The 22,353-nt window shown below is 38.5% G+C and overlaps 3 protein-coding genes across 3 annotated transcripts in view; 2 read left to right on the top strand and 1 right to left on the bottom strand.

Annotated features, from left to right (window-relative positions):
* LOC109242725 (transcription factor bHLH121-like) overlaps positions 1 to 3,786 on the top strand; it is a 4,722-nt gene extending 936 nt beyond the window's left edge. The window contains exons 2-5 of the mRNA XM_019409575.1: positions 527 to 654; positions 1,810 to 1,937; positions 2,026 to 2,499; positions 2,964 to 3,786. Coding sequence (XP_019265120.1) covers positions 527 to 654; positions 1,810 to 1,937; positions 2,026 to 2,499; positions 2,964 to 3,116 — 883 coding nt within the window. The 3' untranslated portion in view covers positions 3,117 to 3,786. The remainder of the gene's footprint in view (positions 1 to 526; positions 655 to 1,809; positions 1,938 to 2,025; positions 2,500 to 2,963) is intronic.
* Positions 3,787 to 5,783: 1,997 nt separating this feature from the next.
* Positions 5,784 to 11,050, top strand: LOC109242724 (triosephosphate isomerase, chloroplastic-like). Its single transcript, XM_019409574.1, has 9 exons — positions 5,784 to 6,105; positions 6,504 to 6,530; positions 6,617 to 6,686; positions 8,164 to 8,287; positions 8,819 to 8,903; positions 9,059 to 9,191; positions 9,403 to 9,576; positions 9,960 to 10,042; positions 10,730 to 11,050. Exons 1-9 carry the CDS (start codon positions 5,878 to 5,880, stop codon positions 10,784 to 10,786), a joined length of 981 nt encoding a protein of 326 aa, XP_019265119.1. The 5' UTR covers positions 5,784 to 5,877; the 3' UTR covers positions 10,787 to 11,050.
* A 3,344-nt stretch (positions 11,051 to 14,394) lies between these two features.
* On the bottom strand, positions 14,395 to 15,010 carry LOC109242717. The gene has a single exon (XM_019409564.1). It carries the CDS (start codon positions 14,888 to 14,890, stop codon positions 14,501 to 14,503), a length of 390 nt encoding a protein of 129 aa, XP_019265109.1. The 5' UTR covers positions 14,891 to 15,010; the 3' UTR covers positions 14,395 to 14,500.
* Between the last annotated feature and the right edge of the window lie 7,343 nt (positions 15,011 to 22,353).

The raw sequence follows: 22,353 nt of genomic DNA, 5'->3' as shown, positions 1-22,353 counted from the left end.
AGAAAGTGTTTTTTTGAGAAGGTAAGTAGATTATGTATTGAAAATGCAAAAACTTAGCACCTTAGCACCAGGTTGGTGCTAAGGGAGTCTGCAATTCTTCTTTACGAAGAGAAAAAAAAAACTCATAGGAAGTCGTAAACAAGAGTCACGACTCAGGTGTGGCCTAGTGGTCAATAAAGTGGAGGAACAACCATGAGGTCTTCAAGTTCAAATCTCAGCGGGGCAAAATCAGTAGGTTATTTCTTCTCATGTGCTTTAGTATTGGTTGCCGGAGTTACTCGGTACTTGTATTGGTGAGAGGTATCAGGTATTCACGTTGAACTATGTTTGGCCATTCTTAGGCACGGTACTAAACGTAACTGTTTTATGAGTATTGACAGAACAAATGTGCACAAATATGGTACTGGAGATTTTCTTATATTTCCTTTTCCTTGGTCATATTAGAGAAATAAATATGTCTTTTTAATATGACTTCATTGTAATTCTCGTGAACTAACTTGTTTTACTAATTCTTCTTTATGTACAGCACTAAACAACAGCCAGAAGCAGAACTCAAAGACTCTCTGACTGCAAGAAAAGTGCAGAAGGCAGATCGAGAAAAATTAAGGAGGGACCGCTTAAACGAGCAGTTCATGGAATTAGGAAAGACTCTTGGTAAATTAGCAAATCTTTGGTTGAACTACTAAGTTCTTGCTACATTTTGTTTTCTCTGAGCCCATCGGCTCATTTGACTGCTGCATGTTATTTTACCTCATTGAGGCATGTTATACTTTCTTGTTGCAGCTGCACATTGACCTTTAATGTTCTTCTTGTTTTTGTATTTTTTTATGTTTTAGTTTTAAAGATTACGTTTACAATTGGATAGTGCAAATTACCATAAATTATACATCTTGCCAGATCAACTCAGTATAGGCGCTTGCCTCTTTTGAGTAGGGATAGCATTTGATTTCGGGAGTTGTATTTGATTCTGCGAATGGGTTAATCATATCCTGAAATTTGAAGAGTCAATGTTTTTATTAAATTTACTGTAGGCTTCATTTTGTATGCTGATAAGATAATATGATGCTAAATTGTAATAGAAGGATTAATAATACATGAATTATGAAATGAGAAGCACTAGGATTATAGTCAAGCTTTTGGTTGATTATGCAAAAATGTGGTTCAGATACTATGTTTTTGCCATTTGATTACCTTATTCTTGTCTCAAATTTAGCCTTATATTTCTCTCTTTCAATTGTAAGGGGGTTAAAGTCATTTGAAGTCCTTATGCTGCATATTAACAGCACCACCTGTTCATTGGTATTGGATAATACAGAGTATGATGTTTTTTAGTACGCCAATTGTTAATACAGAGTGCCAAAGGGCGCACGAAACACCGGAATATCTAATACAATGCCCAACACAATCTTTAAATGGAGTACCAAATGACCCCTTAGAGTCTGATGGAAGAAAGAAAAAGAAATGACCCCTTAGGGGTCGTTTGTTTCAGTTGTGGGATATCCCATGGGATTAAAATTTTGGGATATCTCATGAGATTATCTATTCCACCTCTTATACGGGATAGCTAATACCACCATTTTTGTATAAAATCTATATGAGTATTAGCTAATACCCACAACCAAACATGGGATACTATAAGCCCCAAATTTTATACCGGGATTAATATTCTTATCCCGGTAATCAAACGACCCCTTAGAGTTAGTTTTTGTGCACAATCTATATATATACATTCTTTTAGGATAAAACAGATAGGCTTTACGGAAAAATAGGTTTAACCATGTCTTATTCATTCAAAGATTTGATACACAGATCCTGATAGGCCTAAAAATGACAAAGCATCCATCCTTAGTGATACCGTTCAAATGCTAAAGGATTTGACTGCTCAGGTCAGCAGACTAAAATCTGAGTATGCTGCACTTACTGATGAAAGCCGTGAGGTGATCTCTTGACACTTTCTGAAAGTAATGTTCTTCTCTCTCATTTCATAGCCATAGAAGTTCTTATTTTTTCTTTTTCCTCAAGCAGTTGACCCAGGAGAAGAATGATCTTAGAGAAGAGAAGGCATCTCTTAAATCTGATATTGAGAGCCTTAATGCCCAATATCAACAAAGAGTAAGGACTATGTATCCATGGGCCGGGATGGATCATTCCATGGTCATGCATCCACCTTCATATTCGTATCCGATGCCTGTTCCGGTTCCAGCTGGACCAGTTCCAATGCATCCATCTCTGCAGCCCTATCCTTTCTTCAGCAATCAAAATCCTGCAGTTGTTCCAAACCCCTGTTCATCTTTTGTTCAATACATGACTCCCAATACGTTAATTGAACAGCAATCGGCTCAGTATATGTCTTCAATAATCCCACCTGGTAGTATGACCAGACAAGACTCTAGAAACAAGTCATCAGATCAGGGAGAGAGCAGGATTGAGAAAAGTGAAGATTCCAATGAAGTGGCAACAGATTTAGAGCTTAAGACACCTGGATCTGCATCTGATCAGGTTAGTTAGGACTGCTGATTTACTTGGCCTACTTTCCCTTTAAGGAATCCCAATTTATTTGACCTGTTTCTTAGATGGCCAAATATTTTATTACTTGTGGTAACTGGCACCAAGTAGCTGCTGTGATATGTAAATTACGAAATGCAAAAACTCAGTTCCTTTCCTGCGCATACAATGAACTAAGGAAATCTATCAAGCTATTCAACTACTCTTATTTTACTCTTGAGTTGCCTCAATTTCATTTCTACAAAACTACTTCACTAAAATATACTTCAACTAGCCCATTAAGCATAGATTTTACTTTCTCCATTATAATGATAACCGTCATCCTTCAAGCTTTCTTTTCTTAATCTATTGCTGGTGAAAGAGAATTCAATAAAAGAGGAAAACAGGGAATCTTCGATGGCCTAAAGGCACTTTGGCAAATTAAATATACCATCATGACATGCTTGCAAATTTTGCAGGACCATTCATCTGGACAAAGGAAATCCAAAAAGATGTCAAAGAAGGATAACAGCCTCACAGATGGAAGTTCGTCAAGTAGATGTTCGTCATCCCATAGTGTACAGGCCATTTCTTCAAATAGTGTAGTTAGGGGAACAAAGACAGATGATTGACATTTGGGACAGAGTAGGAATCAGGTTATTACCATTTTTATTACTTCTCCTTTGGTCTGCTCCATCTGTTTTGTCAAAAGGTTTACAATACTGAGTCAGGAAGCTGTTGCTGGTGCAATGGGTTCTGAATTTGGATATTTGTCTTTGTATTTCCCTAACAATTCTAAGCGGGTTGTGACATGGAGGCTAAAGCTGTTGACTCTGGAAAATAATATAGAATGCAAGGGAAATCTAGCTCTCCTGTCCATGAAAGTACTGGTGTTACATAATGCCATAACATTCACCATCATTCTTCGCCTCGCATACCTAATCTTTACACCTCTAACCTGTATCCTTTCCGAGTGTGAATGTTATTAAATTCTGAATTTTGGGAAATAAGTTTGACTGAGGTATGTCTTTGAATTAAGATCTCACGTCAAGACTTGCCAAGTTCTCTGGAATTTTCAGTTAACCGCATACTTAAAGGCCACAACGGACAATAGAAGTATAAAATATATTTCCCGTTATGATCAGTACGAAAGATCCCTAGTTTCCTGCAAATGTGAAGGATTCATCATTGGGTTTATCTGAACTGCCATTTGATTGTATGAGATCTTTCACTATTGCTGGCAGTTTTTGCTGTCAAGGGAAAACATACTTCTTTTATCATTTTATGCAAGTTTTTTTTTCACAGTGGCCTGTAAAACTGTCCCAAAGTATCTGGTGCTTCTGTTGGAGGCTTGGAGATGCACACACAATTAGTTTACTCGTGCTGTGTCGTCAATAATGTGCCTTGTTAACACCTTTACATTATTCCATTGCTAATTGGGTGGTAAAGTTAGTGATAATTAAGCTGGTTTCAACTCTAGTTATTTTGAATTCACCTACTAGTTGCTAATGGACGTGGGCTGCGTATGAGTTGCTAAACGAACCAGAGGGGGGATAGATAAGAGGTCTTTTCTTTGCTAGGTTGCTACCATAGAGACACTAACACGTGGCAATAATTGAGTAAGTTTGGTATTATCCGAACCATGGAAAAAATATCCATGAGAAAAAGAAAAAAAAAGTTAATGACTTATCACGGAGAATCCGCCCGTCAATTTGTGGTTAGGCATAGATAACGACGGCTTTCTGTTTGGTGTCATTTTTAAGTTTTAACCTCCGCATTGTGACACCAGAAGCACGAGCTCAAGTGTATAGCCTGTTTCGCCAAGTTTTTTTTTTGGGCCAAAAGTGCTGTTTTTGGTCAAAAACACTTTTGGTCAAAAATTGAGGTGTTTGGCCAAACTTTTGGAAGGAAAACAACTTTTAAGGAGAAGCAGAAGCAGTTTTGGAGAAGCAGAAAAAAGTAGCTTCTCTCCAAAAGCACTTTTCTGAGAAGCACTTTTGAGAAAAATACACTTAGAAGCAGTTTTCAAAAGCTTGGCCAAACACTAATTACTGTTCAAAAGTGTTTTTCTAATTAATTAGCCAAACACTAACTACTTCTCATCAAAAATACTTTTTTTTAAAAGTACTTTTGAGAAAAGCAGTTATCAAAATAAGCTTATTTTAGAAGCTTGGCCAAACGGGTTAGTAGGTTGATCTCCTTCCGGCAAATATAAGGCTACTGCCCATTGTGCGGGATTGGATTTCACATCCCAAGTGCAGAGTTTTATTTTTATTTTTTATTTTTTTTATCATTCAGTATTCGATATTTGACAAGTTCGATTAATTCAAATTCACCTCCAGTTCATAAGTGCAAATCATGTGAAAGGCTTCACTTTCAACTAACCCTTGTCGATTTGTCAATTCACCAAATTCATCAGATTCTTGTGTTGAATTAGCTAATGAGTGAAATATATGGAACGCTTGATTCTTGGTAAAAATATAATTAGTATACGTGAACTATAGAATAAATGGCATAACATTTATGGAAGTCGTAAGACACTCCTATTAGTAATTGATAAGTTAGAAGTTTGAGCAAATGAATGAACGGTAAGTAGAAATTATTAGTGATTCTTTAGGATATTTGAAGCGAAAAAATAACTAGACTCAGTACTTTTTCTTCTTCTAGGAATTAGTGCATTGTACCAAAAATAAATAAACAATCATATTGTTGTCTTCAATAGCTTTTTCAAGTGTTTACAGTACTATAATCTGAAAATATTGAATTTGATATCTAGAACGTGATATTCTAATTAATACTCCCTCCGTTCCGACGTGAATCTATTTCTTTTTGGTCAATTCCAAAAAAATGAGTCCTTTCTAAATTTGAAAATAATTTAGCTTAAACTTACAATTTTACCATTAATGAAAAGCTTTTACAATCACACAAATACTTTGGACCCCTTTTTGATTGTTTAGCACCATAAATTTCAAAAGTCTTCATTCTTTTAAACCCCGCGCCTAATCGAACAAGTTCACACAAATTAGAACAGAGGGGGTATTTAATATATCTCCGCACTAGATGCAAATTGAGTACTAGTATTAGTAATTAGTAGTAATCTTTTTTCTTTTTCATATCTTTTTTTTTTCCAAATCATCATTAGTTCCTCACCAACCCTAATGAGAAACAAAAGAAAAAGCTCACCAAATATGTTTTATTACTAGTAAACAGAAATTGGGTTGGAACGTGTTTTCCACGCTCCGAAACAGGAGCGTGCACCAGACAAAGTGATTAGATAAATAGATATTGGGAACACCGGCACCTTTGTTAAGACGCAGAAGAAGTAGCAGAAGAAGCTGCCGCTAAAACAGTACAATATCAGTAGCTGTTGTTGTCCAGAAAAGGCCCTAGAAAATGGCGGTAGCATCAACATCTCTAGCTTCTCAAATGTCCGGCCCAAAATCTGCCACTTCCATTTCATGCCCACAATTTTCTGGCCTCCGTAAATCTTTCTCCAAGCTTGAAAACTCTGTTTCCTTCTCCACTTCTCAAGCTTTTTTCCATAACGTGGACTCTCAACTCCGCCTTTCTTCAGCCCAAAAAGGTTGTAGGGCTGTCGTCACTATGGCCGGCTCCGGCAAGGTAACTTTTTTTCCTCCTTTAACTGTTTGATTTCGCATGGTAATGTTGTGTGTGTGTTTCTTAGGATGGAAGAGTACATTTTTAGATCTATCATTGGTTTGTTAACTTATTGGTTTTGTAAAGCATAAACTGATTTAAGAAAAAAATTAAATTAAATACTGACTTAAGGAAAAAATTAAAGTGGCTGTACTCTTCCCACCTGTTCAATCTTGTTGGATAGAGTTACCCTGTACCATGTGTAATTAGTCGAGGTGTGCCCTAACTGATTCTCACGCTAGGATTATAAAAATAAATAAATAAACTTGTTGTATTTATCAAAAAGAGAAAACTAATACTGAACGTGTTTAAATTATATGCCTTTTTCCTATTGGGTTCTAATCTTGTCTCCTTGCTTGCAGTTCTTTGTTGGTGGAAATTGGAAATGTGTAAGTATCACTTCTTTGTTCCCTAGTCTTTGGATTAACTTTCATGTGTCTTTCGTGTTCTTTACATTCATTAATGTTTCTACCAGAATGGGACAAAGGATTCCATAAGCAAGCTTGTCTCTGATTTGAACAGTGCTCAGCTCGAGTCTGATGTTGGTGAGTTCTTCTAACTTGCTGTCGTATTACTTATGAAAATGTATTTGCATACGCTAACATTTCTAGGAAGCTGGCAAACTGTCTCTGTGTCCAATCCAGCTTTTGATTAGAGAAATGCTTAAATAATCTCTATGATCATATAATAGTTGCCAGGGCATTTGACCTTGGGCTTCTCAATCTTAGTTTGGTAATAGTTCATTGCCATGCTCATTCAGATTTCCAGTACAAGATGATATCTGTGTTGTTCTCAAGAATACTGAGATGACACTGCCACTTTATATGTTTGCATAGATATGTAATCAGGAAATGTTAAAGGTTGTGTAAAGAAGATAAGTGCAAACCTTTAATGTGAATTATGTAGGTTTGCAATTTGGAATGTCAACACAATGCCCTTACCCTTGTTTATCATTGATAATTATGATTTTACAAGCCTACTGTGCACTTTCCGTGATATCATTTCCTCTTCCATGTTCTCTGTCCTATTTTACGATATTATATTGCAGCTGTTTGTTCTGAAACAAACATGTCTTGTGGCATTACACCTAGAAACTCACCTATTAAAAGAACTTGCTTGAATTATGTAGGAGAAAGCTTGACAAAGACACAAGAGATGATAATCCTACTAGGGAGTTTCTTTTAGTTCTTATTTGTACGTCTGCTGCATCTTAGAGAAGTTATTTTCCTGCTCTCATTCGGTTTGTCTATTCTTGCGTTACTACCCGTTTTTATCCTGTAGTACCAAAGTAAATGTTTTTTTGTCAATGACCGTGGGATAATTGGATTCTCCTACAGTCTAAAGTTGGTTGAGCTTCCTGGGACACAGATTGGCAACTCCTTTCAGAATCTTCCTTGTAGTTGCTACACTTTGTCATATTCACACATAGAGTGGACACCTTTCCTCACTATTTTTTCTTTCTTTTCCCTTGTCTTCTTCTTTAGATTTCCGAGGACATGGCCCTTGATAGGAAGCTGTGGAGGTTAAGTATTAGGGTTGTAGGTTAGGAGGTAGTTGAGTCTATTTCTACTTCGTACCTATGTGAGGCTAGTCTGATAGGATTTTTGTCTTAGACTGCTAGCGGTTAATGTTGTGTCTCACTACTCTTTCGTTTTTCATGGTGCTGGGTCTATTTGCTGGCTATCACTTTTGCTTTTCATCTATTTTCTGGTCTTTATGATGCTGTTATTATTCCTGTGGTATCTGTTGGTGGTATTGATATTGTCTCTTTTTGTCTTCTTGAGCCGAGGGTCTTTCGGAAACAGCCTCTCTACTCCTCTGGGTAGGGGTAAGGCCTGCGTACACACAACCCTCCCCTGATCTCACTAGTGGGATTTTACTAGGTCGTCGTTGTTGTTGTTGTTTCCTTGTCTTCATCAGCCAATTTGGTTTCAATGCGATTAATTTTTTGTAGCATCTTAACAGCTAATACCTATCTACCTTAGATGTTAATGCAAGAATCTACTTTTGGAAAATTTCCAGATGTGGTTGTAGCACCTCCATTTCTGTACATTGATCAAGTAAAGAACTCACTCACCGACAGGATTGAGGTTTCTGCCCAGAATTGTTGGACTGGAAAAGGTGGAGCTTTCACGGGTGAAATCAGGTAAAATTCCATTTCCCCAAGCTTATGACTAAATTTATTCTATCTAATGGCTGGATTGATTAACAGTGTTGGTATCTGATGTTGTTATGTTATTTGAGAAACCTTGATTCCGATAGACTCTTAAGATTAGTTTAAGTTGTAGTCTTCCCAACTTCTGTAGGTTCAGACCAGAATATACTTGGATAAGTAATTTATATTGGACAGTGTCTCTTGTTAAGAGGGCTCATTCAGTAGCTTAATTACGGGCAATTGATTTAGGTGATTTCTTCCCATCTGCCTAAGCCTTGATGTACAAAGTTACATGGGATATAGCAGGTACGTGGTGGAATAGTCAATGTGTGCACCAGTTGGCTTGGACACCACCGTCATACTAAATATATAACAAAAAAATGAAGGGAAACTGAAACCGTTATTTCGTCATCGTTTACTGCATTTGCCCGCAAAACTATTGAAATTGATCTGCTTTGAGTTCGCTACTGTTATCCTGGTTATGTTGTTCTCCACTCCATGATGTTTATTTTCCATTTGCAGCGTAGAACAGTTGAAAGATCTTGGCTGCAAGTGGGTCATTCTTGGTCATTCGGAGAGGAGACATGTAATTGGAGAAAATGATGAAGTAAGTGTTCTCTGGAATTTTTGATTTGTGAATTTATAGAACATAAGAATTTTGATCACAAGTGGAAGAAAGTAAGCATTAGCGACGTCTTTGATGATGCCTGATTGTGAGTTAGGACTGCTTATTAAGGACTTGACTGAACCATTCTCATGCAGTTTATCGGCAAGAAGGCTGCTTATGCTTTGAGCCAAGGTGTTGGTGTTATAGCCTGTATTGGAGAGCTGTTGCAAGAAAGAGAAGCGGGAAAAACTTTTGATGTCTGTTTCCAGCAATTGAAGGCTTTTGCAGGCAAGTTTTGCTGATTAATATTGAAACATTTTTCTATATACACATGAAATTAGTAGATATAATTGTTATAAAAGCAAAAAGTACTTGCTGGGAGCAGAGATGGGATATCCATATGGTAACCTGCTTTAATGAGTTTATCTGATGTAAACACATTACAGTCAAAAACTTTACTCCTTCACATCTGTTTAATTGTTGTTTTTTTACTGCACAGACGCTTTACCAAGTTGGGATAGTGTTGTCATTGCATATGAGCCTGTCTGGGCTATTGGAACTGGTAAAGTTGCCTCGCCCGAGCAGGCTCAGGAGGTACATGCAGCTGTTCGCGATTGGCTTACTAAGAATGTTTCAGCAGAAGTTGCTTCTAAAACACGCATTATATATGGAGGTATTTTAGTTTTATTCACATGACTGCATGAGTTGTTAAGGTTGAATTGCATTCATATGTCAATTAGACATTGTAAAGGTTTCCCCTATTCACTGGTGTAACATGCCTCGTTGTTAGAAGTTCAAAAGGAAAACCACTTGCTTTGCTGAATCAATGGCAAATAGTGCTCTACAGCCAACAGATTTCCCTTTCTTTTGTTTTAGATGTTTGTTTTTTGAGAAAATCAGCAGAATGCTTGTTAAATCCGAAGAACCTATCTTTTTTATTAGAAGGGCTTTGGTTGTGCTTATTACTCTTTTCGTCACCTCAAATGTTAATATATCACATGTCAGTGTCATTGGCTTGGTTGCCGGGGTTCCTAAAACCTGAAACATTGTTGACAGGCTCTGTGAACGGAAGCAACTCATCTGACCTTGCAAAGAAAGAAGATATAGACGGTTTTCTAGTTGGAGGTGCTTCCTTAAAGGTAATCCAATTATTGCTAATATGTGAATCTTACTAGTCTAGCTGCATTTCTTCAATTCCTTGGGCTCTACTGAACATCATCAGTGCTCATCTACCATTGTTATCAAAGGTGCGCTTAAAGCGCGCTTAAGCCCTGAAGCAAGGCTCAAAACATGTTGAGCGCTTCGCCTCGCTTTACGGGCGCTTCAATGTCGCATCAAGGCTCTAAGCATACTTTTCCTTGCCAATGAATGTAATCCTGAAATGGCGACACTAAACAATTGATATTTTACTTTATCGTAATTTTTTTTCCAATTTTTTTATCCATGTATTTGTTATTCATGCTTATAATTATTGGTCTTGGACTACATATACATATTTTTACCTTTTCTCCAATTGCGCCTTTTTTCCTTAAAGCCCACGCTTTATTTGCGCTTTGCGCTTAAAGCCCCAACGGGCCTTAGAGCTTTTTTTGCGCTTTTCACCTTTGATAACACTGCTCATCCACATTTTTTAGTTTTTCTTGGACCAAAATGTTAATCTGATGCTTTTTATGTTTATAGTTCTAGATAGACTGTTATGTTTAGATGGTAGCCTTTATGACATGATTAGCTGTCTGGAGATGCTAAGTTGTGTCTGTGTAAAACCTCCTTGTTAACCTTAAGCTGGTTGGTACACCATGAATGATACTTGATATTCTTCATTGCAGGGTCCTGAGTTTGCTACCATTATTAATTCTGTGACTTCTAAGAAGGTGGCTGCTTGATCATTTGTCGTGAGGTTGATCATGGGAAATAAACGTCGAGGAACACTTGACAATAAACTAAATTGTTCAGTTTTGTCAATCGGAATTTTGATGTCTTTCCATCTCTTCCTGCCAGTGTAACATGCTTTACATCCATCTCTTTGATAAAGAGCTGTACTAGCAAAATAATGAGCTTAGTTTTAGGCTGCTTGTATTGGGCAGGGCTTGTACTGCTTGCTACATGATACTTGAAATCATATACACATATATATTTGACGTTACTCAGCCCTTCTCCTTTCCCAAAATGAAGGAAAAAGGACACTCGGACATTCTACCAACATGAGATACGAACCATGTTTAGAAAATAATTACTGTTGCATATAAGCACGGTGGGACAAGTAACAAGACCATTCTTTGCAAATCAATTCTAACCATATTCACTATTAAAAGAAAATCAGTTTTTGTTTGCCCAAGACCAAAACCCCTGGGATCAAACTCTTCCTGAAGATAAAATCAAAGGATTCACCTCTTTTATTTGAAGTTTCTAACAATTAATTATGTTCTGTAAATAAAATTTTCTCCCTTTATTGTATATAACTTTATTTTAAGAACGAATTTACCCACAATACCCTTCAATTGATAACTAGGGATTGTGCAAGCGAAAGCAAAGTCAATGATTTCAGACTACTACGACGACAACAACAAATCCTGTGAGTTGCTATAAATGGGGTTTGGGGAGGGCAAGGTATATGCAACCTTACTCCTACCTAGAAAGTGTAGAGGTTTCAGATAGTAACTCGGCTGGAGAAAGGATGAAAAGGAGTAATGGTAACAAGTAAGAACAACAAGAAGATAAAAATAAGACCGAAGCTAGTTAAACTCTAGGTAGTAGTAGCAATCTATGAATAAAAAGATATCATACTAATACTAATGCTAGTGAACTGAGAAGACAAAGGGAAGCGTTCGATTACATGCTAACTCTCTACCCTAATCTTCAATCTCCACGCCCTCCTATCAAGGGTCATGTCCTCAGTGATTTCCAGTTGCACCATGTCCCGCCGAATCACCTCTTTCCTAAGACTTCTTAGGTCTACCTCTACCCCTTCTGATACCCTCCAAGACTAACCTCTCACACCTTCTAACTGGGACTTCTATGCTTCTCCTCTTAACATGCCCGAATCATCTCAATCTCGCCTCTCGCATCTTATCCTCTACGGGATCACTCCCACGTTATCCCTAATAACTTTATTCCTATTCTTATCTAACCTGCAGGTATGCCCATACATCCACTTTAACATCCTCATTTTGGCTACTTTCATCTTCTAGACATGAAAATTCTTAACCGGCCAGCACTCTATCCCTTATAATATAGTAGGTCTAACTAGAATATGACGGATATATATTATAGTCTTCTGACACACGCTATACTGCATTTCTTTCCCTTGGCTTTTATCCATTGAAGGAGTCAAACTTAAAGAAGTATGGAGTGAAGTACCTGTACCATAAGTTTAGCCAACCCCAACATATGATAATTTGGTAATGAACAGTGTATCCCACTACTCAGCTTAATTTCAGGGGACCACTACCGAAGTACAAAGAATGTAAGCTTAAAGTCAGTAGCAACATATATAAAAATAAATACTAGGGATGTGTCTCATTATCTGGCTATATGAATTGTTTGATAATAACAAGAAAATATAACAAAACGAAGAGCTTGTTTTCATTTTTATTTTCAACTTTTGGGTACCATTAGTATTCGCAGTTGCGATACTGAATAATCAAATTGTTGAGCATTTATCGGATTGATATCAGACCTCATAAGTCACTTTCAGAATTAACAGAGGTCTTTGGCACCAATAATTGCCCTAAAGATTTCGTATCCTTCATGATTTCTATAATTCCAATCCGTAATATTTCAATGTGGAAACCAATTATGGTGAAATCTATTTCATTTCAGTTTGACTAAAAAAAAAAGGGAAATATTGGGAAACATGACAAAAGCTTAAAACCTCAGAAATGACAACTCTAGATGAATCTATTTTCCCTTTAATTACTCGCTAATTAAGAGCTTAAAACCAACGAAATGACCTCCAATTTGTTTAAGTAGAAGTTTTGTGTACACTTTTTTAAACCAAATGTACCAGAACCGCTTATGTCATTAATTGCAGAATTATGTCTCACCACCCTCTCCCCCAAAAATGAAAAAATTATGCAATGCTCTATATGAAATTCACAAGGCTAACCAACTTGGTGGGCGTTTGGACATAAGAATTGTAAAATTCCCAAAAAAGTGAAAAAAAAATTCTAAGTGAAAATGGTATTTGAAAATTAGAGTTGTGTTTGGACATGAATAAAATGTTGAGTTGTTTTGAAATTTTGTGAGTGATCTGAGTGAAAATTTTAAAAATAGCTTTTTGGAGTTTTTCAAATTTTTGAAAAATTCCAAATCTTCAAATGAAAATTGGAATTTTTATGACCAAATGCTAATTTTAAAAAAAAAAAAATTCAAAAAAAAGGTGAAAAAATTCTTATATCCAAACAGGCTCTTATTTCTCGTCCAGAAGAGAATGACGTGACTCAACAAACTCATCAATTTTTTGCTTAAAATTTGAATCGACTTTTATCTTTACTTATTTGGGCCAGTTGTTCATCAATCATCAATGAATGAAAAGGGCAGCATTAAGCCCCTTCTATTAGTAGAAGAGGTAGGATCTCCACGAAGGGGTTCAAAAAAAAGTTAAAAAACATTGTAATTAGTGAGAATTGAACCTATGACCTTAGAAAAATTTTGAAACCCCTTAACCACTAAGCTACATTTTTTGCTGTATTAAGGTGGTTCAAAACTTAATATATAGAGGTAAAAAATCAAATTTTGCCTTATATATACCGTGTAATTTTTCGACAAAGGGGATTCGGATGAACCCCTTCCGCCCCGCCAAATCCGCCTCTACCTGCTATGTGCTGGGTCCAAAGAAGAATTAAACCACAAAAATCTATTAAAACTTATGATCATCAATGAATATAAAACTTAAAAAAGACCACACCAAATAAAGGAGAGAACCACTACAAGTCTACAAGTAATCATTCTATCTTTCTGCTCTACCCTACCATCAAGATTGATGGCCCATTCAAAACACTAACAAACCAATCAAGTAATAAATGAAAAAGTAGGACAATCAACCTTACATTTAGCTCTACTACACCACCACCAAATGGCAATCAACTTTTACCTTTAGCTCTAGTGCACTCCACCAAATTTTTTGAGGGACTCATAATGTATTTGGTTTGATGACAGTCATTCTTGTAAAAATGTTTTTTCAGAAATACTTTTTTGTAAAATGTTTGGTTGGAAAGTTAAAAACTAGAAATTGGTAAATTTATTAAGAAACTATAAAGTGTTAATTTGGATAATAATATTAGCAAACTAAATCAAGATTTAGAGTTAGAGCATTGAGAATAGAGAAATTAAATCAGAGAACACTTTACATATATTCTAAACGATCCTAATCTAAATTAGTCGAGTCAATAAATCCCAGATATCAAATGGTTAAACAAAAAAATTAGTAATAATAATTGATAATATTGTCGTAATCATGGTTAAAATTGTGAAAAGCAGTTAAGAACTCAGATAATAGTAAAGGAAAATGATTTCACATAAAAGTGAGAGAAGTTGAATTACAATTAGTTACATATATACAACTTACACATCCTTAATTCCTCTTGTAATTAGAACAACTATAAGAACCACATATCAAGAAAAGTAGACTGGTACTGCAACAAAACTAGTAACAACACAATCAAAGCAGCCACCCCCCACGGCGAGCTTCCTTCCGACGGCAGCTGATACATCATCCGCCGTCGGTCCCACGGCGACCCTCCGGAAAACCAATCTGGCGGGTCCACCGTGGACAACCATCGGACGGCAAATAACAACACCAGTGGCACTGCCATAAGTATCCAACCAAAACTTTCTTCAGTAGCCTCCATCACTTCTTCATATGAAACAAACCATTGAATACCAAGAAAAATGAAAATCACAGCTAAAAATAATAATACTGGATAAGGCAAAGGATTTAAAGAAAACACCTCCAAAATTGAGGAGGCTGTGTTTCTTCTTGGGTACATGAAAATTATATACTTTAGTTTTTTTTTCTTGAAAATTAGAGTGTGGACAAGTTCAAGAAGTAGTTGAGACTATGAGATAGTGCAAGGCTCAACTAATTTATAGCAAGGAAAGCTAAAAGCTATGTGTGTGATAGTTGTCAGTCACTGATTTGGAGTTGTATCGGATGTTTTATAGCCGTTGGATATACTCACTTGTTTTGACTATTTTATAAAAATAACATATCTTTAGTTATTACATCTGAAAGGTGAAAACTTTGAGGAAATTTCGGACAACTTACTAGCTACAATTCTACTTTAAGAGATGCCAAATGTATTGAAAAAACGTATCTTTTCACTGTTTCTCTCTTCTATCACATGCTTTGATATCTATATATCTCCGAGTCCGTATCGTGAAAATTGATACTCCCTCGGGTTCACAATAAGTGATTAATTTGTCTTGAGCATACCCATTAAAGAAATATTAAATTCTAGATAAAAATAGTTAGTGTGACTAAACTACCCTTAATTAAATATTGCAGCATAATTTAATGTGAGGAGTAAAAGACTTTTTAAGGATACATATATAAGTGTATTTTGAAAAACAAATTGAATTTTTTTTGATTATATAAATGGATACTTATTTTTGGACCAAAATAAAAAGGCAAATAGTCATTTATTTTGGACCGGAGGAAGTATTTCTTAAGGGATGTGCAAAGTCAATAATAGACAAGTAAAAATGAACTCAAAGAGTACATTTTATAGTACCATCATTTTGTCAACCAAGTGTAATGACCAAATTCGGGACATTAATCAAGAACGAAGATGGGGGCTAAAGAATGCCACATACCCTCCTAATAAATTAAGTAATTGAATGAGCAACCCACTAGTCAACTACTTTCTCTAATTCACAATAAGTTGTCGATTTGTCTTTTTATTGTGGTTCAAAGTAAGTGTCCATTTATATAATCAAGAAAAAATTCAATTTGTTTTTCCAAAATTACCTTTATATACGTATTTTTAAAAAGTCTTTTACTCATCACATTAAATTATTCTGCAATATTTAATTAAGGGTAGTTTAGTCACACTAACTATTCTTGTCTAAAATTTAGTATTTTCTTAATGGGTGTACCCAAGGCAAACTGATCACTTATTGGGAACGGAGGAAGTACTATGTTAACAATTCAAGTTCATCGCATGGTAAAGTACTATTTCCTAGACATTCAAGATTAAACATTAAAGAGATACAAATTTACAGGAGCATTTTGGAGAAGTAAACAGGTAAGTTTGGGCTACTTAAAGGAGACAAAGCGATATGAAATTTGGGCTACTTTTCTTCAAAATTTGGTGAAAGCAGCTGTAACAGTTGTAAAGCAATTTTAAAAATCAGAGAGTGTATAAGAATTCAGCTAATTATCTGAGGGTTAAGCTGAAATCTATGCCCAATTTCATATGCTTAACTTTTGAACAGTTAAAGTTCTGATGATAAAAGATGTAAAAGCCAAACTAGCATATTGTGGTAGTACAAAAGGCATTGGTCTGGAAGGTAAGCGGAAATAAGGTGGGATAAAGTGTAATATTAAATTTATTCCGTGATAAATTTATACCGTCAACCAAATATAGTATAAACGTAGTCCCAAGTATAATGCTGAATATCTCATCTTATACCACGTTATTCGATCAAACTTTTTTTTTATCCCATTTCGTAGGTGGGATAAATTAATCTAGGGAATAATCCCTGGATAATTTAATCCGTATACCAAGTGACCCCTAGTCAACTCTGTAGTGGTCAACTTCTGGTCAGCTTAAAGGCCAAGTAGTTTGTGAATTATGTGATGTGTGCTCAAACATGATAAACTGAACCCATTACTAACACAAAGGTTGTGGACTTGGACTTCAAGATCCTACATTCAGTTTTTTTCTCTTCTCCTTTGGAACAAGGTTATGCTTTGTATTTATTCATGTGGGCATATTAATTAAAGTTAGGTCCAGACTTAATTACTTCTCATCTGCTCTCTTTTACTTGTCACGTTTACTTTTTGTACATATCTTAAGAAAATATTAATTAAACGGACGGTTTAACTGGATTATCCTTATTTATTCCTTCATCTTAATTTGTTACTACTTCTGGCGAAGTTAGTGATTGAGGTGACACAAAAGCATGGTGTTTACCCTCAAATTCGGATAACAATTAAACTTATATTGCAGGTTTTAAGGATATGTGATTTCGTCCAATACCAATTGATAAACAAGAAAATAAAAGAATAAATTAGAGAGTAAAATAAATCAAACCAGTATGCTAGCCAGGTCTCGACCTCGATTTTGGATAGTATGAATAGTAAATGATAAAGCAACTTTGATGAACAGTAAGTGAAATAGCAAGAAAGTAATGAGTGTATAAATTCTTATCAGTGAATAATGATCCTCCTTACAAATGAATGGGATCCCTCTTTATATAATATAGGAGTCCTAAATAAGGTACACTTCTAATTATAGTAGGAAACCATATTAACATCTAATTAACCGCTGTAGATTGTTCCGTTCCGAGATTCACGCCACGATCCTCGACCAATCGCGGATATCTCGCCTTTTCCGTTATCAAGCTATGCCAATACCACTCGAAGTCTGCCTCTTTCTGGTCGCAATTGATGTCGACCTCGGTCCGGACTCGACGTCCTAGCTCTTTGAGGTGACATTCCTATCTTGGCCAAAGAATGAAATCGGGTAGCCCCGATTTCTACCTTTTACAGATAGTCCCCTCGTTTCTTAGAGTAAAACGATAAGAAACGACTTGAGCCTAGATTTTCTAGAGACCCTGATAATGATGTCATCCTCGTGACGTAAGCGATCGAGGTGACCAAAATGTTCCATCGGTACAGTTCCCCAAACCATTAATGCTTGCCAATAGATGGCCGGCCACTAGCACCACCGAACCGTCGCCGTGAATCTATAAATACAGGCTCTTTGGTTGAATCAAAATTTTACTTTCACCTCCATCAAGTTTTCTAAGTTTTTTACTCTCTCCATCTCTTCTCTTTCACCACCCATTGAGTCAACTTTGTTAGTACCAAAAATATCAAATTTTACCTCTTTCCGCTTCCTTCTACCTGAATCAATGGCGAAAACCTCCAAGACCGTCCCACAAAAGAAGAAAGCTTCTTCCTCTTCTCCCCGGCCGGCCTTTTGACGACCCAACCCGTCGTCACGTGTGTTACCGCCCCGTTTTCCCCGTTTTCTACTTCTTTATGCTTCATTACCAGTGTTTGGTGTGAATGAATTGATTTGGATTAGTTCTAGAAGGAAATGAGACACTTAGTCTCTTTAAGGAAGGTTTATTTTGGAAAAGTCAACCGGACGTTGACTTATGTGTTAGAGGGATCAGATATAAATTCCGGTGATCCGGTTAGCTTCGGGGGATGATTTGTGACTTAGGAGTGTGATCGGAATTGATTTTGGAGGTCCTGTGTAGAATTAGGCTTGAATTGGCGAAGTTAGTATTTTGGCGAATTCCGGTGGATAGGTGAGAATTTGATCCGAGGGTCGGAATGGAATTCCGAAAGTTGCAGTAGCTTTGTTAGGTGATTTGGGATGTGCGTGCAAAATTTCAGTTGATTCGGAGGTGTTTTGGTTGGGCTTTTGATCGAATGCAAGTTTCGGAAACTTGGATGAACTTAGGCTTGAATTTGATGCAATTTGATAGTTTAGGTGTTATTTGTGGTGTTTTGATGATTCGAGCAAGTTTGAATAAGGTGTTGGATCATGTTTGTGTTTTTAGTTGAGGTCCCGGGGGCCTCGGGGTGTTTTCGGATGGCTAGCGGGGAGTTTTGGACTTGTAATGTTGCAGAACCTGTGCTGCTTCTGGTGTTTTCGCTTCTGCGGAAAGGGGACCGCAGAAGCGAGTTATGAGCCGCAGAAGCGGCAGGTATCGCAGGTGCGAAGTAGCAGACCGCATCTGCGGAGTCGCAGATGCGACAGGAGGACCGCAGATGCAGAAGTTGAGCAGTTAAGGGGGATTCGCAGATGCGAGTTTTTGTCCGCAGAAGCGAAAGTCGCAGGAGCGCATATTCAACCGTAGAAGCGGATATTTCCGCAGAAGCGGTGCATTAACCGCAAAAGCGGGAGGCGCAGATGCGGCCGTGGAGCCGCAGATGCGGAAACGTCTGAGCAGTGTTATTAAATTTCATCTTCGCGAAATTTCAAAGGGTTTCATAATTTCCACTTCGGACTTGGAGAATTTGGGCGAGTTGGAAGAGAGAAATCAAGGGACTTCATTGAGGTAAGAATTTCTGAGTCTAAAACACGATTTTATGGTACAAATACATGAATTAAGACTGAAAAATTAAGGAATCAAAGGTCAAAAATGGTGGTTAGGGCTTGAAACTTAAGAGAGCAAAAATGGGGATTTGAGGGGTCATTTGGACTCCGATTTGGGTGTTCTTCATATGTATAGACTCGTGGCGAGATAAGGAATCCGTTGATGGTAAATTTTCTAATTTTTGAGAAGTGGGCCCGGGGCTCGGGTTTTGCTAATTTCGAGATTTTAGCTGTTTTTCGATTGTTTTCGATTGGGTATTGTCCCATCAGCATATTGTGATGTATTCGTTGTGGTTTTGATCAGATTCGGTACACGAGGAGGTCAATTCGAAAGGCAAGGGCATAGCGAGCTAGGACTTTGGCCGGCTTGAGGTGAGTAATAGATGTAAATGCTGTTCTGAGGGTTTGAAACCCCGTGTTTGCACATCGTAGTGCTATATTGAGGTGACTTGCACGCCGGGTAGCGAGCGTGGGGTAGAGCACCGTTGGGGATTGTGACTTGGTCCGTCCCGGTAGATAAATATACTGCGTATTTGACTGAAATTTATTTATTATCATTTTTAACTGAGCTCTTTGCTATGTTTGGGCTTCGTGCCAATTGATTAAATCCTTCAGGGATTATTATTACTAGTTTCTTACCATTTTTGCATATCATGGAACTCAGTCCTGGTATTTAATACTGTTTTGCAAACTCAGCCCCATTTTCTTAACTTGAAACTTAATTAATATTTTTAACTGAAGTTTGGGCTGAATATTTCTATATTTTGGTTTGCCCGAGAGGCTTATGTGATTTTTGGACTGAGCATGGGATCGGGCTGCACGCCGCAGCGGTATGATATTGATATTGATATGAGGCCGAGGGCCCAGTTGATGCCACGAGATGGCTTATTATTGCGCTTGGGCCGTAAGGGGCCCCTCCCGGAGTCTGCACACCCGCAGTGAGCGTCGTCGACGTTAAATAAATGGAGCGGGCTGCACGCCGCAGCGGGTACTGGAGAGTACCGATCTATGTGTTGCATTGCATATTATTAATTGTCATTTATTTTCTTATCTGCTGTGATATTTCTATAATTGTTTTTCACTGTTTTGCTAGATTTCATGCTGCTGGGTTCAAGTTGCTGTATTTATAGAATTACTGTGTGCCTATTCAGGATCTCTTATTCTCAGTCTTTATTTATGTTTATTACTCACTGAGTTGGAAGTACTCACTTTACTCCCTGCACCTCGTGTGCAGATTCAGGTGCACCCACTGAGGCTGAGTGAGACTTTCTCTGTCGAGCATCATATCCGGAAGCATCAAGGTAGCTGCATGACGTCCGCAGTCCTGATCTTCCCATCTATCCTATTTATTTTATTCCGCATTTCTTCAAAATATTATGTAGTAGGTTGACACTCGTATGTTAGAGGCTCAGACCTGTGACACCGGATTCTCGGGCTGTGTAGTAGTATTTATACTTGGGATTTTCGCATGTTTGCACTTTATTTCAGATATTCAGTATTATGACTTAGTAATTTGCCTGTGTTAAATAAATTCATGAGTGGTATAAATGGTCAAGGTTATGTAATTGGTCGGGCTTGCCTAGCAATGTGTTGGGCGCCATCACGACCGGGGTTGGGGTCGTGACAAGTTGGTATCAGAGCCTAGGTTACTGGGTCTCGCGAGTCATGAGCCGGTTTGGTAGAGTCTCGTGGATCGGTACGGAGACGTCTGTACTTATCCTCGGGAGGCTGCAGAACCTTTAGGAAAACTTCACATTCTTGAAACTCTTGTCGTGCGGCTTTGTTGAACTGAAAACTAAACTTCTACTATTCTATTCTCTCATAGATGGTGAGAACACGAGCTACCGGACGTGGCGGACGACCACCAGTGCCACCTTCTGAGGCCGCCAGAGGCCGTGGTCGTGGTCGTGGCAGAGGCAGAGCAGCCGGGGCAGCACCTGCTGATCCGTTAGTTGCCCCAGCTCAGGATCAGGCTCCAGCTGTGGATACTTCAGCAGCACCTGCTCAGGCACCAGCCGTGCCTATTGTGATTCCGGGCCTTCAAGAGACCTTGGCGCAGATATTAATGGTCTGTACTGGCCTGGCTCAGGCAGTTTCAGCCACCACCGCAGCAACAGCTACTTCACAGACCGGGAGAGGCAATCAGACCCCCGTTGCCCGCGCACCTGCGCATGGAGTGCAGGGACTACAGACACCAGAGGCACCTCCAGCTCAGCAGGTTGCACCAGCTCAGGGCTTCGTGGTTCCAGCTATGCCAGATGATGAGCAGCGTCGTCTTGAGAGGTTTGGTAGACTCCAGCCTCCAACATTTGGTGGTGCTGAGGGCGAGGATGCCCAGGGTTTTCTTGACAGATGTCAGTGTATGCTCCTTACGGTAGGGATCCTTGAGTTGAGTGGTGTGGCATTTACTACTTTTCAGTTCACGGGGGCTGCTCTTACTTGGTGGGAGGACTTTGAGAGGCGTAGGCCTGCCGGTGCAGCACCTCTGACTTGGCAGCAATTCTCCGCTCTTTTTCTGGAGAAGTATGTACCTCAGTCCTGTAGGGAGGAGCTGCGTAGGCAGTTTGAGTGGTTGACACAGGGAGATATGACAGTGACTCAGTACGAGATGAGGTTTTCCCAGCTGGCTCGTCATGCTACTTGGATGGTTCCGTCAGATCGTGAGAGGATTAGGAGATTTGTGGATGGCCTTAACTACCATCTCCGTATTCTGATGACTAGAGAGAGAGTACTAGGTGCTACTTTTGAGGAGGTGGTGGATATCGCTCGTGAGATCGAGTCAGTTCGCCGTAGAGAGCGAGAGGAGAGGGAGGCTAAGAGGCCTCGTGGATCGGGCAGTTACAGTGGTGCTCCTTCGAGGGGCCAGTCCCAGCAGGGTAGAGGTCGCTCTTTCAGGCCTGCTCAGTCAGTTCGTCTAGAGTATCGTGGGGGATCTTCAGGCCGTGGTCATCATGGGCCCCAGCAGGGTCAGTCTTTACTCAGCGCCCTCCCGGCTCAGAGTTCATCTCATGCCCCATCAGTTCAGGGTTTTTCCGCGCCGAGTGCATCTGCTAGTCACTCCGGTGCGAGGTGTTCCCGTCAGTCCCCATCTCCAGTACCGGGCAGCTGTTATGAGTGCGGAGAGTTTGGTCACATGAGGAGGCAGTGCCCTCGCCTTCGTGGCAGACAACATC

This window comes from Nicotiana attenuata, unplaced genomic scaffold (assembly GCF_001879085.1).
Source record: "Nicotiana attenuata strain UT unplaced genomic scaffold, NIATTr2, whole genome shotgun sequence".
NCBI lineage: Eukaryota > Viridiplantae > Streptophyta > Magnoliopsida > Solanales > Solanaceae > Nicotiana > Nicotiana attenuata.
Note: the sequence above shows the minus strand (reverse complement) of the source record. Positions and strands in the feature narration are given on the sequence as shown.

Excerpts from the sequence above, each read along its gene's own strand:
- LOC109242724 (XM_019409574.1), top strand. The coding sequence starts at position 5,878 with ATGGCGGTAGCATCAACATCTCTAGCTTCTCAAATGTCCGGCCCAAAA. Across the intron at positions 9,192-9,402 it reads GCAATTGAAGGCTTTTGCAG|ACGCTTTACCAAGTTGGGAT; the intron begins GCAAGTTTTGCT and ends TTTACTGCACAG. Across the intron at positions 9,577-9,959 it reads AACACGCATTATATATGGAG|GCTCTGTGAACGGAAGCAAC; the intron begins GTATTTTAGTTT and ends CATTGTTGACAG.
- LOC109242717 (XM_019409564.1), bottom strand. The coding sequence starts at position 14,890 with ATGTACCCAAGAAGAAACACAGCCTCCTCAATTTTGGAGGTGTTTTCT.